The 14,223-nt window shown below is 56.0% G+C and overlaps 1 protein-coding gene across 1 annotated transcript in view; it reads left to right on the top strand.

Moving 5' to 3' along the window:
• Positions 1 to 14,223, top strand: part of LOC104497409 (voltage-dependent R-type calcium channel subunit alpha-1E-like) — a gene marked incomplete at its 3' end in the record, with an annotated part of 36,685 nt that overhangs the window by 5,022 nt on the left and 17,440 nt on the right. Inside the window, exons 2-3 of the mRNA XM_010140656.1 lie at positions 4,019 to 4,124; positions 4,577 to 4,716. Coding sequence (XP_010138958.1) covers positions 4,019 to 4,124; positions 4,577 to 4,716 — 246 coding nt within the window. The remainder of the gene's footprint in view (positions 1 to 4,018; positions 4,125 to 4,576; positions 4,717 to 14,223) is intronic.

Below are 14,223 nucleotides of genomic sequence, written 5' to 3'. Positions count from 1 at the left end.
GGCTCTCCTTGCTTGCCCTCTGCGATAGGCTTCCTCAAGAGCCCTTTTGGAGACGGCCCCATGGCGTCGCCCCTCTGGCTCTTCTGCTCCGTCCAGGAGTGGGGAGAAGGCATGGCCACTGGAGAGAGAGAGAGATGGAGGGGGGCTCTCTGCATCTCCCAGCCCTCACTTGCATGTGAGGAGGGATTTATCTCACACCCAGCATCTTGCACATTGCATCAGTGTGCCATCAGCACCATAAATCCATCTTCAGGGCTTGGAGCTGGGCACACTCCCTACGTTAACAATATAGATGCTCTGGGTTGGCTGGTTTTAGCTCCTAGTTGGGGAGGGAGGTGAAGATGGGGCGTCACAACTGCAAGCAAGGATCCACTGGTGGCTGGACATCTCCCTGGTGCTCCCTGCCAGCTCCTGTCAGATCCACCAAAACGCTCCAGGCAGGGCTTAGCCCACATGCCTGTTCCAGGTCTGAGGGGTTCCACGTGGCCTGGGAGCACTTTCCCGGCCTCAAACACCCCGGGAGGGCAGGGTGGGGCTGCAGGTGTGGCATACACTGGGATTGGCTGAGTTGCTAAGGAAACAAGTCAACGGTGCAGGGGAGAGAGCGTTGGGCAAAGGAGATAAATCAATAAGAAAACCTATTTTTATCAGGTCCCTAATGATCCTCCAGGAGAAGCCAGACGAAGGAGGAGGAGAAGGCTTGGAGGCTTTCATCACTGGGCTTGGAGGGAGGCGAGTGCCGCTCTGAATTTTGGGTGGCTGGAAGGTTGTGTAATTAGACATCTAATGAGAGGAAACAAAGGAGTAACAGAGCATTGTGCAGGCCTTAGCTGGGAGCATACGTGCTTGCCTGAAGTGAAGAACGCAGATAAAATTTCCCCTGGTGCAGCCAGATGTTCCTGCTGGACCTTGCGGAGGGTTTTCTTACCCTCAGCCTCCCAGACCTTGGCACAGCGGGAGCTTTGAGGGCTTGTTTCCACGGGACTGATGCCCTGCAGCTCTCACCCAGCTCCCGATGCGATAGCCCCGACTCGGGTCCTCAGAAAACTGGGTCAGCAAGGTTCGAGGAGTCACTTTTGGCAGCGACTTTGTGCTTAGGGCAGCAACTGTCCTATTTCTCTTAGACTTGACGTCTGCTGACCCACATGCCACACACTCACTGGAGACGGAGCGGGGACACGGTCCCATGCTGGGGCTGTGACAGACGTGCTCTGTTCTCACACTGTTGATCCAGATGTTGGTGGCAGCAAGGAAACAGAAGTGAGCTGAGCTGTTAGAGGGGGTCCTGAGCCCCTCAGCCGCTGCTGGGCAGGGCTCCCACACTACCGGCTTTGGAGAAGTTGGGTTTGTCCCACCCAGGTGTCTTTTCCATGGGGGTAGAAGCCGCAGGAGGGGGGAGGCGGCAGGATGCTCGGCGGGGTTAGCTGCGCTGGGGCGGACAGACGGACGCGCCGCGCTGTTTCCATACTTCTCATCTAGGCAAATGTGCCTAGTGCCTGGGGAGCTGGCTGCACCACCCCACTAACACGCTGTTTTTCTTTATGCTCGGCGGGGGTAGCTGCGCTGGGGCGGACAGACGGACGCGCCGCGCTGTTTCCATACTTCTCATCTAGGCAAATGTGCCTAGTGCCTGGGGAGCTGGCTGCACCACCCCACTAACACGCTGTTTTTCTTTTAAGCCTGTGCTAATTGCTCGCAGACTTTCAGGAAAATGAAACAAAAAGACCCCGAATAGGCCGATGGCTCGGGGCCAAGCGCCGTGGTTCTGCCCATCAGCTGAAGCGTGCAGCCGGCGGTGGGAAGCGGGGAAGTGACGTGGCTCTCGCAGGAGCCATGCAATGAAATCTTCACTTGTATTAAGCCTTGGAGGAAAGTTTTGGGGTCTGGCTACTCCCTCCATCGAGCACAGAGAGCTGCTCGTGATTCGTGCCCAGCTGGCGCCGAGGTCTGAGCTCGCAGCAGTGAGCTCTGCAGCGGTCTCTCTTTTGGTTTGCCTTTAGCTTAGCAACCATTAATTTCACTGAGTGGCCTTTTAAATGCCTTGGCGGAATCTTTCCTGGCTCTTCTCCCTGCTGGACTAAATACATCCCAGCTCCTGCAGGCTCTCCCTGGCTGCCCCTCCTGGCCGGCTCTCCAGGGACCTTCTCTACTGTCTGGTCCCACTCCCACCTTGCCCTGTGCCTCAGCGTGCACAGGGTCACTGCTGACAGGGTTGCTGCCGCTGGGGTCACTCCATGGTTTCCAGTTTCCCGTGCTCGTGGCCAGTACTGGGATGTCTGCTCTGGCCCGTGGGCTCAGGGCCTCTGGTTTAAGGCATCTTGCTGTAGTCAGTGGCTTTGGTGGCCAAAAGGGCAAGGTCACAAAAGAGAAGATCATCCATTTTCCTGGGAGTGGTGGCATGGACATTTGGCACCGCCTGGCCTCAGCAGCATGAACCTGAAGCTGCTGGGTCTGGAGAAGCCTGATGTGGTGGGGAAGGGCTCAGTCAGGGCACTGCTCCCTGTGGTGGCTTGGAGCGGTGGGATCACAAATGATTTCTTGATGGGCAAATCCGAGCCAGGTGGGATCACCACCCCTTTCTGCAGACACGAGCCTTGGAAAGGTGGCAGTCCCCTCCTGGGGTGGCTGCTCATGCCTGTGGTGACAGTAACAGCTGAGCAGAGAAGGGTTGTGCTGCCTGCTGACGAATCTCACCTCATTTTGTTCCTGAGGACAACAGAGTTTTATCGCAAAGATGCGGAAAAGATGGATGGGAAGTCAGAAAGATGCAGCCATCCTGTCACTTGGAAGTGCTTTGTTTTCAGGGCTTGGCGATGGGCCAGATGAGAGGAGGGAGCTCCGTGTCCTCACCTTGCTCTGGGTGGTCCCTGTGAATCAAAAACCAAGAGGGAGCAGAGTTTGCGGTGTTTTCCTGGCCTTTCCTCTGCCTCTACTTCCCTCTCGCTCAGGTCCTCAGACACCAGCATCTGCTGCACTTGTCCTGGCGGGGAGTTGCTCCCAGAGAAAGGTGTGTAAGCCCTAGACATGGCTGTGGGATTTAGGAGGCTCATAAGGGTCCAATCAGATCCCATCGATAAGGTGCTGCTACCCTTGGGGTCTTGCTGAAGTGTGTCTGAGCTGGGATGTCTTCATGGGGAATTTCCACCCTGCCTGAACCAAACCAGGTGCCATCAGCGTCTTGAGCTGCGATGCTCAGCCTGGTGCTCTGCAGCTCCCACCACTGCCTGGGTTCGCCCTGTCACCCGCAGGGTGCTCGGCAAGGAACCCTCTGTTCCCAGAGCGTGTTCACCTTACCAACGCGGGGCACGTAGTGGGCTGATCCTGGTTGGATCCCCAGGACCTGCTAGGACTACCCCATCCTCCACGGGCTGTGCAGATGGGGATCCCATGGGGATGCTTTAGAACCAGGGCTGCTGATAGTCTGTGACTCTCCCTGCTCCAAGCCCCATCTCCTGCTGCTTTGTGACGGAAGAAAGAAGGCAAGCAGCAGCGCCATGGCACGTAGAAACACGCCAGCCTTGGCCACCAGCATGCCACGCCGGGGAGAGCCTCCCTGGTACTGCTAGGGACCATGCCAAACCTTTTTCCAGACAAAGCCCACCCTGGTTAAAGGCTGGCTCTCCACCTTCATGTGGACACCATCATGGCCCACCTTGTGTCCTTCTGTCCTTCCTTCCTACCACAAGCAGCATATCTCTCTGAAGAGCTCAGCAAAAGCTGTTGGCTAACGTCCCGTGAACTTGGGAAGGAGGTGATGAAGCTCAACAGGTCTCTGGTGAGGAAGGTTTTGGGGGCTCTTAGTTCTCTTATCCCTTTCATTTCCAAACGGCACCAAGGTGGGCTTCACCCCTCCGGCCTGGGAGCGGTGGGAGGTGAAAGCTGGGCTGCGCGTGTGCATGTTCCTGCAGGGAAAGTGGTGGTGGTGGCTAGCGAGCAGGTGAAACACAGGATGGGCAGGGGCAGGCTGGCAGGCTGGGGTCATCATCTACCTCTTCTCTGCTCCTTAACTCCCCTCCACTCCCTTCGAGTACATGATCCTAGCGACCATCATTGCCAACTGCATCGTGCTGGCCCTTGAGCAGCACCTCCCCGAGGATGACAAGACACCCATGTCACGGAGATTAGTAAGTACCCCGTGTCTGTCCCTTTCCACCCTGCGTTGGGGGGTCTGGTGGGCGAGCAGGAACATCAGCCAAGGGAAGCCACCCTGTCCTACCAGGCAATTCCTTCTGGTTTGGGGGTAGTAGGGCACGTGGTTTCCTCTGGGACCAACTCCTCAGCCTTCCTGGGGCTGCTGTCACATACTCCACCTCCATGGAAAGGGTTCAGGAAGGTTTAAAGCCCTTAAAAAGTGGGGGAGGGGAGGGGGACTGGGCAACTTGAGTGGATCTTAGTCACCCTCTTCTTTTACTTCTCTTTTACTTAACGCTGGCTGAGGAAGGGACGGGAAAGCTCCCAAAGGAGCGTATAGGGCTGAGGAAGGTGGGATGAGTCTTGAGTTGGGTCACTGTGAAATGGCTGATGCTGTTTGCCCAGTCTCTTCCCTCTCACCATGTCACTGGTTTCCTTCCATCAGGAGAAGACGGAGCCCTACTTCATTGGGATTTTTTGCTTCGAGGCTGGGATCAAGATCGTGGCTCTGGGGTTCGTTTTCCACAAGGGCTCGTACCTACGCAATGGCTGGAATGTCATGGACTTCATCGTGGTCCTCAGTGGGTGAGTCAGGCAGCACGGGGCTGTTGGTGGGATCGGGCAGCTAGCTACGGGGGTTTGTCCCACTGGGCACATGAGCCTCAGGACACGGGGCAAGGCCCTAGTTTGCTGTTGTTGCTGGTGTTTCTTCATCCCAGTGAGGGAGGGGAGGATAGTTCCCCCTGCTGGAGACTTCTGGGGCGGTTTTGCTGCGGGCAGCTTGTGGTTGGACAAGGTTCCTCATCAGGGAAGGAGGGCTGTGTCTGAGGGCATGATGTCTAGCTTACCTGCGCTGGTGGTCTGGTATCTGCCACCCATCTGGGCATGGGGGAAGGTGAGGATGAGGTAGGACATGGCCTGATGAGCGACTGGACATGGTCTGGGAGAGGTTTTGGTCAAACCCTACATGGGGAGGGGAAAAAAAGATATCTCTTTTCCTGTTGCTGTTCCAAACGCTTTCCAGCCTTGGCCTGGTGCTGGGGTTCAGGAATGAGGTCTGGGTGGGGCTGTGGTCCCAGGTGATGCTGGCTCAGCATCCCAGTGTGCAGCAGTGATGCTGGGGGTGGTAGCACACAGAACTTCATGGGTGCTGGTTGTGTCACTGGTGGTGTCACCTGCCGGGGACGTGGCCCAGGTTTGAGTCTTGCTTGTGGTGTGGTGTGATGAGCTGTGCTGGTGACGTAGAAATGAGCAGGAGCGTTTGGGCTTGTGTTAGCCAACACTGGCAACTGGCTTGAGCAGAAGCCCCCCCGGGTCCCACCTGCTGCATGGCAGGCAGGTGAGTGCCGCAGCCACTGAGAGACCTGGGTGAAGGGGTGCCTGGATGGTGGGCTCTTCTTTTTGCATGCCAAAGGAACCACTGCGTTCAGAGGAGCTGGTCTGATGTATACAAGCAGGTAGTGCCTGTGGATCTCTGAGCGCTTCATGAGCTCTGCTGGGTGCAGGGCAGCTGAAAGGCTGGCTGGGAAACTGAGGCACAGGAGCTAGGTGAGATGCCTGGGGTCTCTCCTGAGTTGCTGGCTGCACAGTCCTGTCTCTTGGCTTGCAGGTGATGGCACCATGTGGGCTATAACGCCTGCTCAGGTGTTTGGAGGAGGAGGGGGGATGCTGAACCTGAGACATGGTGGGTGCTGCTCGTCCAAGGTGGAAAGGTGGAGGTTGGGACGGTGCTTGAGAGAAGGCTTGAGGAGAACAAGTGGGAATGTTTTGACTTTCTTCGTCCAGTGAGGACCTGGATAGCCTCACTGGGGAGTGGGACCACGTCTCCCTGTGAAGGCAAGGTGTCTTGGGGCGCTGGTGGTGGGCTGATGCTTCTCGGTGGACAGCAAACAGGCTGCCTGTGGGTGGTGCAGCCATCGCACAGGATGCTGCTGGCTCTTCTGCATCTGCAAAGTGATTCGAAGGGAAGGGCTCTGTGGCCAGGTGGGCTGTGGGGAGAGCAGTCAGGCACAGGTCCTGGGCTGGGCAAAGGCGGCCACATCCCTGGGGACAGTGTGGGACATGTGTCACCCCTGGCGATGTCTCAGCTGTGCTGTGCAGCCGTGGCATTGGGCTGAGAGTGCAGAAAGCAGCCGGGTGGCTGGGCAATGCCCACCAGCCATCTCCGGAGCTGGGCAGCATGTGGGGCCTGGGCCAAGGGGAAGCACTGGGCTGCGAAGGGAGGCTCACCGCGGACCTCCTTCTGCCCTCACCCCAGCTCCGGGTGAGCCGACTGTAACGGAGCCGGTGCTGAGTCAGCGCTCCGCAATTACTCAAAAGCCTCACCAGCTCCTCTCGGTGCCATGCTGCGCCGGGCCCCGTGCCAGGGAATCAATTGTCCGTGAAGGACTGCGAGTGTCACGCCAGCCGCCCTGCCAGGAGGGGCAGGGTAGCCCTCTAGGGTCTGGTCCACCACCATCGCCCACCTCACGTGCTGACGTTTGCTCCAGCAGGATGAAACCCTCTCCAGGAAACGCCTGGTTACCCACCGGCTTTGTCCCAGCAGTGCCAGTGCCAGCTGGTGCAGGCTCACTGGGCTTTTGGGGTGAATTCCGTTGTACGACAGACAGAAGAGGCAACCCACAGATTTTCATCCCGGACAGTTTTAGGGAGGATCAGGTCACTGGGAAATCAGCTGGACCCAGGTCGTGGGCTCCTCTGCTGTTCAGCTCTTGCTTTTGCCGTGTGGTGCTGATGAAGCTGATGTTCTTCGGCACTATGGTCACACCTCCCTTGCGAGAACCTCTTGCCTGTTTGATCTGCTGAATTATTGGCAAATTTCTTCTGCAACTAATCCTTGGCTGGCAAATGACTTGCAAACAGCTTGTGGGAGAGAGTTTGCGCTTGGCGGTTCACGCTGTATCGGTTGTGTAAGGCTGTTGGTGAAGTCTGCACGGGGGATGCGTGCGACCAGCGGGCTCAGAATTGTCTTTGCAGACTAAAACGTTGTGCTTGATTAATACGTGAGTGTCTGGACAGAGACTATTAAGGTCAGGAGAATTAATGGTCGCTGGGATCTCATTGCTACGTAGCAAGAGACGGTGGCTGTTGTGGTGGTGAGCATCAGAGGTGCAGCATAGTGCTCGCCTCGGGGTTTGCTGACCTCTCTGGGGTGCTGCTGCATCCCATGATGGTGGACCAGAGAGGTGACAGCCACGTGAGCAAGGACCCACCGCAGAATCACCCCCACTGGACCCAGCCTCACACTCGCTGGCCTTTGTCTCTCCCAGGGTGACACAGGGTATTACTCTTCCTTTCTGGGCTTAGTTTTTTGGCATGGGGCTGATGGCCGCGATGGTACCATGGCCTCAGACACCGCGCTGGGGTTTCCATCAGCGGTGGGATTTCCTGGGCGCGTTCTCCCTGCTGTAAATTAGCCTAATGACAGGCTACTGGTGTGAGCGGCCTCCTGGGACCCTGCGCAGGGATGGATGGCACCTACTTGGGGTCAACTGGTGTTTGCTTCTTTGTGTCAATAAATCCAGATTTTTCATCTCAGTGGAAATCAACACCCACCTAAAACTCCCTGATGCTAAAGCTTCCACTGGGGAACTAATAGTCACATTTGTAAACCCGCGCTGTTTATAACCTGTGGTTTCCAAATCATCGCTGCCTGAAAAAAACAGCCTGTTCTCCCCTAGCTAAAAATATTTAAATATGAAAATGTGCATAAAATACCTGTACTTCTTCCGAGACAGAGCTGGGAAGGGGAACATTTGTGTTTCCCCTGGGGCTTGGGAATGCTCACCTTACCCATGTGTGAACCAGAGCTGGCTGGCCACTGAGGCTGGACTAGTGACCTGCTCGATGCAGCATGTTCTGAACCAAAAAAGGGTCATAAGTGGTCAAAAAGGGCAGTGGGAGCTTGGTGACCTCTTAATCATTGGTCCCAAGAGGGGAGAGGTTGAAGGACCTTCGGGCATTAGGAACTGGCGCACCAGCTCCCTGTTCCCCAGGTGCCGTTAGCGTAACAGAGCGAAACCGAGGATGCTAATCCAGCCCACCTTGTCCTCTGCCATATTGGTAGGAGTTAATGGAGAAAATAAAGGGTTAAATTTCCTCTGCAGATATCCAGGTGGGTGTGTGCTTCACACACTCCAGTGCCTGAGCATCACAGCACCTTGTCGGCTTTTTTAACAGCAGTTGCAGCGGTAATGTTATATGAGAGGTGAAGGGGTGGGGAGCGCTACTAACAACAGGGAAAAAGAATAATCAAAGTGGGAATCAAAAGGCTCAGGAGCCGGGGAAGCAGCCACTGTAAAACCAGGATAAATTCAGCGGGGTCACTAAAAGGAAGAGCTGGCGTCAGGGTTTTTTGGAGGCTTTAATAACAGCCGCTACACCTGGATGCCTTTTGTGAAGCCCTTGGGCACTGTGGCTTTCATTAAGGGATTTTGTGGGGTGGAGCGTGGCCAAGGGAAGGCAGCGGTGAAGGATGGCTGGTGCTGCCTGCCGCTGTGCCCCGAACAAACCTGCAGCCGACTGGATGGGCACCAGCCTGGGCTGGTGCCTGCTCTCCAAGCCCTCACCGCTGGCTTGAGAATCAAAGCTCCCTCCCTGCAAAGCCGAACGGCGGTGGTGAGGCAGGTCTCTCCCTCCAACCTCCCGGTGAAATCCGTGCCCGGATTTTCAGCCGTGGCTGGGGTGAAGCAGGAGAGAGCAGATGCTGGGAGACTGCTTCCTCTTTGCTGCGGGGCTGCCATGTGAGCATGGGGACGAGGAGGACGACGGGCTGCTGCTGGCTGTGGTGCTGCCTGCATTTTGGGGTGACTATCCCGGAAAGGGCCCAGTGTCCTTTTTGCACTTCCTCTGGGCTCCCCTATGGTAGCGGTGAGGATGTTTTGCCCGCCGCCCCACCTTGTGCAGCCCAAGTTCTGCATGTCTTAGGGGGATGTTTTTGGTCTCAGAGGTCTGGAGATGGAGGGGGAAGCCTTGAACAGGCGCTGGCAGAAGCTGAGTGCAGGAATATGCGTATGCTGCATCCCCTCGTGGTGTGGGGTGCTGGCCCTCAGCAACATGCCTGGCACCTCATGCATGTGTGAGAGCACGTGTGTACATGTATGTGCACGTACACCCGGGCAGGGAACAGGCTGTTTCCCCCGGCGCTGACACCTGCCTTCTCCTCACCGAGGGAGGACTGCACACCTCCAGGTGAGGGAGTTTGGGGGAGTGGGTACAAGCCTTGGAGAACGAGCGTTAAATCGGAGCACAAGTGCAGCACCTCGGCAGGATTATTCTGCTGGAGCCTGTGTCAGTGCAAGGAATATTTTCCTATGGGATAAACCAGTAGAGAGACAACCCCCAGTCCAAAAGCGGAGCAGTGCTTTGATCACGCCAGACAAGACTTTTATTCCTCTCCCCTTTTCCCTTCATGAACAGTGCCGGTCTCCCACCTGATGTCTGCCCCATCTCCCACCCCCTTCCCAGCTCTTTACTTCCAGGACAGTCAGTAAAGTGTTTGGTCTTTCATTGGGATGAATAATTAATTTCCCAGCTTTGTGAATGATTCATGTGCCATATGCCACAGCAACAGGACGTGCCTGACATCGGCACCTCGTACAAAGGGCGGTGCCATTTCCCTGGCCCGGTGAGGGGATGTGATGGGTGACAAAGGAAAACGCTTTGTGTTGCTGAGGATGAGTGGTGGAGGGACATGGGGGACCCCCGGGCAGGCAGACCTGTGGCTCTGGCTTTAGGGGAGACAGGCATCCCACCTTCCCCGGCACAGGAATCGGCCTGCATGCTGCTCCCGCGCTTCGCCCTGTCCTTCCCGGCTCATCCTCACCGGTGGCTGGTTTCCTACAGCGGCTGTGCTGCTGAGTGAGTCAGTCCCTCCCACATGGCTGCTGGTCCCCAGGGACATCGCCACCCCTCTACCCCCTGTGATCCCTGGGGGCTGCTGGTGCAGCCCCAACACCCTTGCAGAGCTCCTGGCTGGGGCAAAGCCCTCGTCCTGCCATGGGGGTAAAGCCTCGGGCCAAGCTGCACGACCCCTGCGCATCATTTCCTTGGGCTGCTGTGGACCTCGCGCCCGGAGAGCAGTTGCAGGGTAAAAGCCTGGCTTGAGGGAAGGGACAAGGAGTTATTTTCCACCGTATCTTCATGTAGGGAGGTGGTATCGCCCAGGCTTGGGTGAGTATCCCTGGGGTCTCAGACCTCCCTCCTTTGGCACGGGTTCAGCTCCTGCCATGGTGCACGGTTGTCTGTGCTGCATTCATCTTCGCGGGGCCAGCTCTCCAGCCATTCGGGATGACTTCAGGTTTCCACCAGGTCCTGGATGTGCAAGCAGCATCTCCCCCTGCCAAATCCTGCATCTGCCGAGAGGCGTCGCAGGGACTGGAGACAGGAGGGAGGTGTGGGGCTTGGCCAGCCTGTGTGGTGCTGAGTGGATGCTCCCTCATGCAGCACTTCCTGGGAGCTTCTCCAGAAAGAGGTGGCTTCAGGGGATCATTTTATCCCCTTGATCAAAGGCTGGTAAAGGTAGATTTTGGCATTCACCTTCATCTCACCTTGCAGGGGGTCATTGGTGATCCGTTCAGGGCTCTCGAAGCTGCCAGGAAAGACAGGATCAGCAGCTTTGCAGCAGTGCAATCCGCTTGTGTCATGGCCCTGAAACCTAGAAAGAGGAAGCAAAGATAGTGGAGGCTTTGAGGTTGCTCTGAACTGTGCCGAGGGCAGGACCTGGACCTGGTGTCCCTGTCCCTTAGCTTTTCCAAAACAGGACCACTGTGTGCTGCTGGGGCACCCTCAGGGTGGGTGACCCACTCCCACCGGTCCTGTCTCAAGTGGGCTTCAGTCCCCAGAGCCTAGAGTACATCCTGCTGCTTGTGGTGCTGCCTGCGGGGAGGGGAGGGGTGGATTCACCAGCAGAAAAGGGTAAAGATGGGGTAAATCCATCAGGTAACTTTCCGTGAGCCGTTTGACCAGTGTATTAATTATGAAGTAGTCTCTCTCGTGGAGTCAGGTGGCAGTGCAAGCCTTCGGGGGCCTTTCCACTTAATTATAAATATTAATTTGTGCATCAGCCAGCCAGCCAGCACCCTCCCTGCCCCAGATTTTGAGCTGAGATTAGTCTGTCTCAGCCAATCCCTCCCTCCACCCAGCACACCCCAGAGCTGCACTTTGCTGGGACGGCTTGTCTGTGTTTGCCTCTGCAGCAGTCCCTGGTGGAAATGGTCGAGGGACACTCAGTTTGGGGTGGGGGGGATTGTTAGGGGGTTCAGCCTTCACTTGGGGTCCCCCATATGAAGGGCTTCGCCCAACTCCCTGAGCCATGTGGGCTGTCCCCAAGGGCTGAGGCTTCAGGGCCGCTTGTGCCGCTCCCGAAGGGATGGTGGGGATTGCAGCGGGTGTGGTGCACAGCCCCCCTGGCATGGGCAGCAGAGGAACAGTGGGTGCTGTAGTGTGTGAGAGCGCCTGAATTTGGGGCTGGCTCTATGTTAGTACGAGAGCTTTGTGTGGGCTGGGTCGTCAAGCATCGCTCATGGCTTATTCTGCCAAGTCCCAGAGAGCAGAGAGTAATTTTAAATGTGATTATTATTATTATTATTAATTTTTTTTCACCCCTTGGGAAAAGAAAGCCATAGGTGCAGGTCTTCAGCTGGAGGCGAGGGCATGCGCTTTGCTCAGCCTCTGCAAGCTGGAGCGGTGCCCAAGCGCTGAGCATCGCTCCGCCGGCTGCTGGCCCCAAAGCCTGCAGGTGCGATGGGCCCCAGGGGAGCTCACCCTTCCCTCCGGAGCCCGTAAATAAACAAAATAACCATCCTGGTTGCAAACACAAAGCATGGAATTATTATTTTTTTTTTAATTCCCTGAAAGCATGTGTTTGTCTGCTGGTGATTGTTCACTATTCAAGTATACTTTGGGGATTAGCTTGTATTTCTCATCTTGCCTCCTCTCTCAGTTGCCTTTTTCTCCTCTCTGCTCTTTTTCCCACCTGAAGTCTTTCTTACCCCTTTCCTCTGAAGAAGTAAAACTAACCCCTTTGCCTGGGTGACCTATAAAAACGCCTTCTCTCCCCCCTCCCCTTCTTTTTTTCTCCAGTACATATGATGAAAAGCATGAGATCATTGGGATTTTTATAGCCCAATCTGGCAGCTTTTTCAGATAACTTGGATGGTGAGATGTAATTTTAGTTTGGGTCCTTGCCTAAAAATAAAGAATAATTATTAGCACGTCAGACGTGGATATTGTAAGTGTTGGAAAAGGGTTTAAATTGTTCTACAGATACCGGAGCTGCTGCCGTGTGTCAGCACCAAGGTCTGTCACAGCCCGAGTCCCATCTCTGCGCCGCGCATCCCGAGGAGCTACAAGAGACCTTAACGTGTGTCAATAAATAAATCAGAAAGGCATGGCTTTCTGGAGAAGGTAAAAAAAGCACATTTAGAGGGTCAATAAGCAATTAACAGGTGAGATGGTGAAGTCGGAAGCAGGAGGGTGTGTTTTGAGTGCTGTGTTCATTATTACCAGTAAGGTGGTGGTGGTGTCTGTGCATACTAGTGAAGCCCGGCTATCAGGGAGAAGCAATGTCTGGTATTTAGATGGGCTTGGAAAGGCAGACAGAAGTCATCCTTGTGTGCTTGGAAGCTCATTTGGCCTTTTCCAGCCACATCAATTGGTCTAAAGGTGGTCCAGGGCTGCTCAGACCCTGCTCGGGTGCTCTGGGAGCAGGGGGGTTTGCCAGGAGCAGCTCCAGCAGTGTGTGCTCCCAGTGCATCCCTCCTCACCTGGAGCCGTGGCTGTGCCTGCAAAAGGATGTGCAGCATCTATTTCGTAGCGGTGGGTCATCTTTCTGTTGTTGGTTGGGAGACATGCCTGCAATGCAACCATCTTGCTCTGGTGATCTGTCCAAACCGCCTTCCAAAAGAGCTCATGGTGTCCCCTGTACCCCAGCCAAGGACAAGGAGCATGTCACCTTGCCACAGAGGAGTCCCATTCTTAGCAGCTAATTTAGAGCGCAGGGAAGCAGTGCCCTGAAATCGCCTGAACCTTGCCTGGAGGCTCGGTGCGACGGCTCCTGAGCCCTTCAAACAAATCTGGGTTAGCGGAGGACTTTGCAGCCGGGATGCTCTGCTCCCCTCTGCTGTGATGGGCAGCTGTTGATGGTCCTGCCCTGGGGGAGGAGATGTGTGGTGGGGCTGGGAGCAGTGGCAGCTCCACCTCCATCCTTCCGCCTGGCTTGGTAGGACCATGGCAACATGGAGCAACATGGGGCTCTGAATCCTTCTCTGCTGCCAGGAGCCTTCTGGCTGGGCTTTTCGCAGTGCTGGCCTTGCATTGGTGAGCCCTCGATAGAAGGGCTGGAACCTTGGCCAGCCCGGGAACACCCCTGCTCTCCTGGAGATGCTCAACTCCGGCTGGAGTCAGCACAGGGGCTGCTGATGCCTTTCCCTCGCCCCTTTGTGAGGCTGGTTGGAGGACACCAGGGATTGGGACATGACGATCAAAAGCTGAAGGAGGGTCTTGAGGTCTCCAGCATGGTGCTGGGTGCAGTGTGTCCTCTCTGCTGGTGTTTTTGGGGTGTGCTGGGTTACCCGGCTCTTGCTGGCAGGTTGCTTGAAAGAGATGAAAGTGCCTGTGCTCTTCTCTCCTGCACGTGCTGCTGAGTGGCCATGCTTTATCATACTTATTGATTTTGATCTTACAACCAATTTAACAGTGCAGCTCTCTCCAGCCCCTGGGTGCTCCTGACTTAATTAAGTTCCTTTTTTTCCTCTCTTGTCAGCCCCGTGGGTAGCGGGAGCTGGTCATGGGCTGGGGCACGGGGGAAAGGGAAAGTGGCATCGAGGGTAAAAGATCCCTGTATATGTCGGGGACAAACAGCCTGATACATGGGGCGATGCAGGGTCAATGCATCCCAACTGCTGCTGGGGCCGGGCTTTGCAGCCGAGCACTTTTGCTGGGGCAGGGAGGAAGAAGTGGCTTGGAAAAGGAGTTGAAACAACCTGGTCTGCTGATGCGAGAGCGTTTCTGCTGCCGGGGTATCCTAGGAAACCCAGCCGTCTTTCTGGAGGGGCAGGGTGGGGCCTGGCGTAACTCCAGGAGGGGGGGAGA

Source organism: Buceros rhinoceros, unplaced genomic scaffold, assembly GCF_000710305.1.
Source record: "Buceros rhinoceros silvestris isolate BGI_N320 unplaced genomic scaffold, ASM71030v1 scaffold14407, whole genome shotgun sequence".
Lineage (NCBI taxonomy): Eukaryota > Metazoa > Chordata > Aves > Bucerotiformes > Bucerotidae > Buceros > Buceros rhinoceros.
Note: the sequence above shows the minus strand (reverse complement) of the source record. Positions and strands in the feature narration are given on the sequence as shown.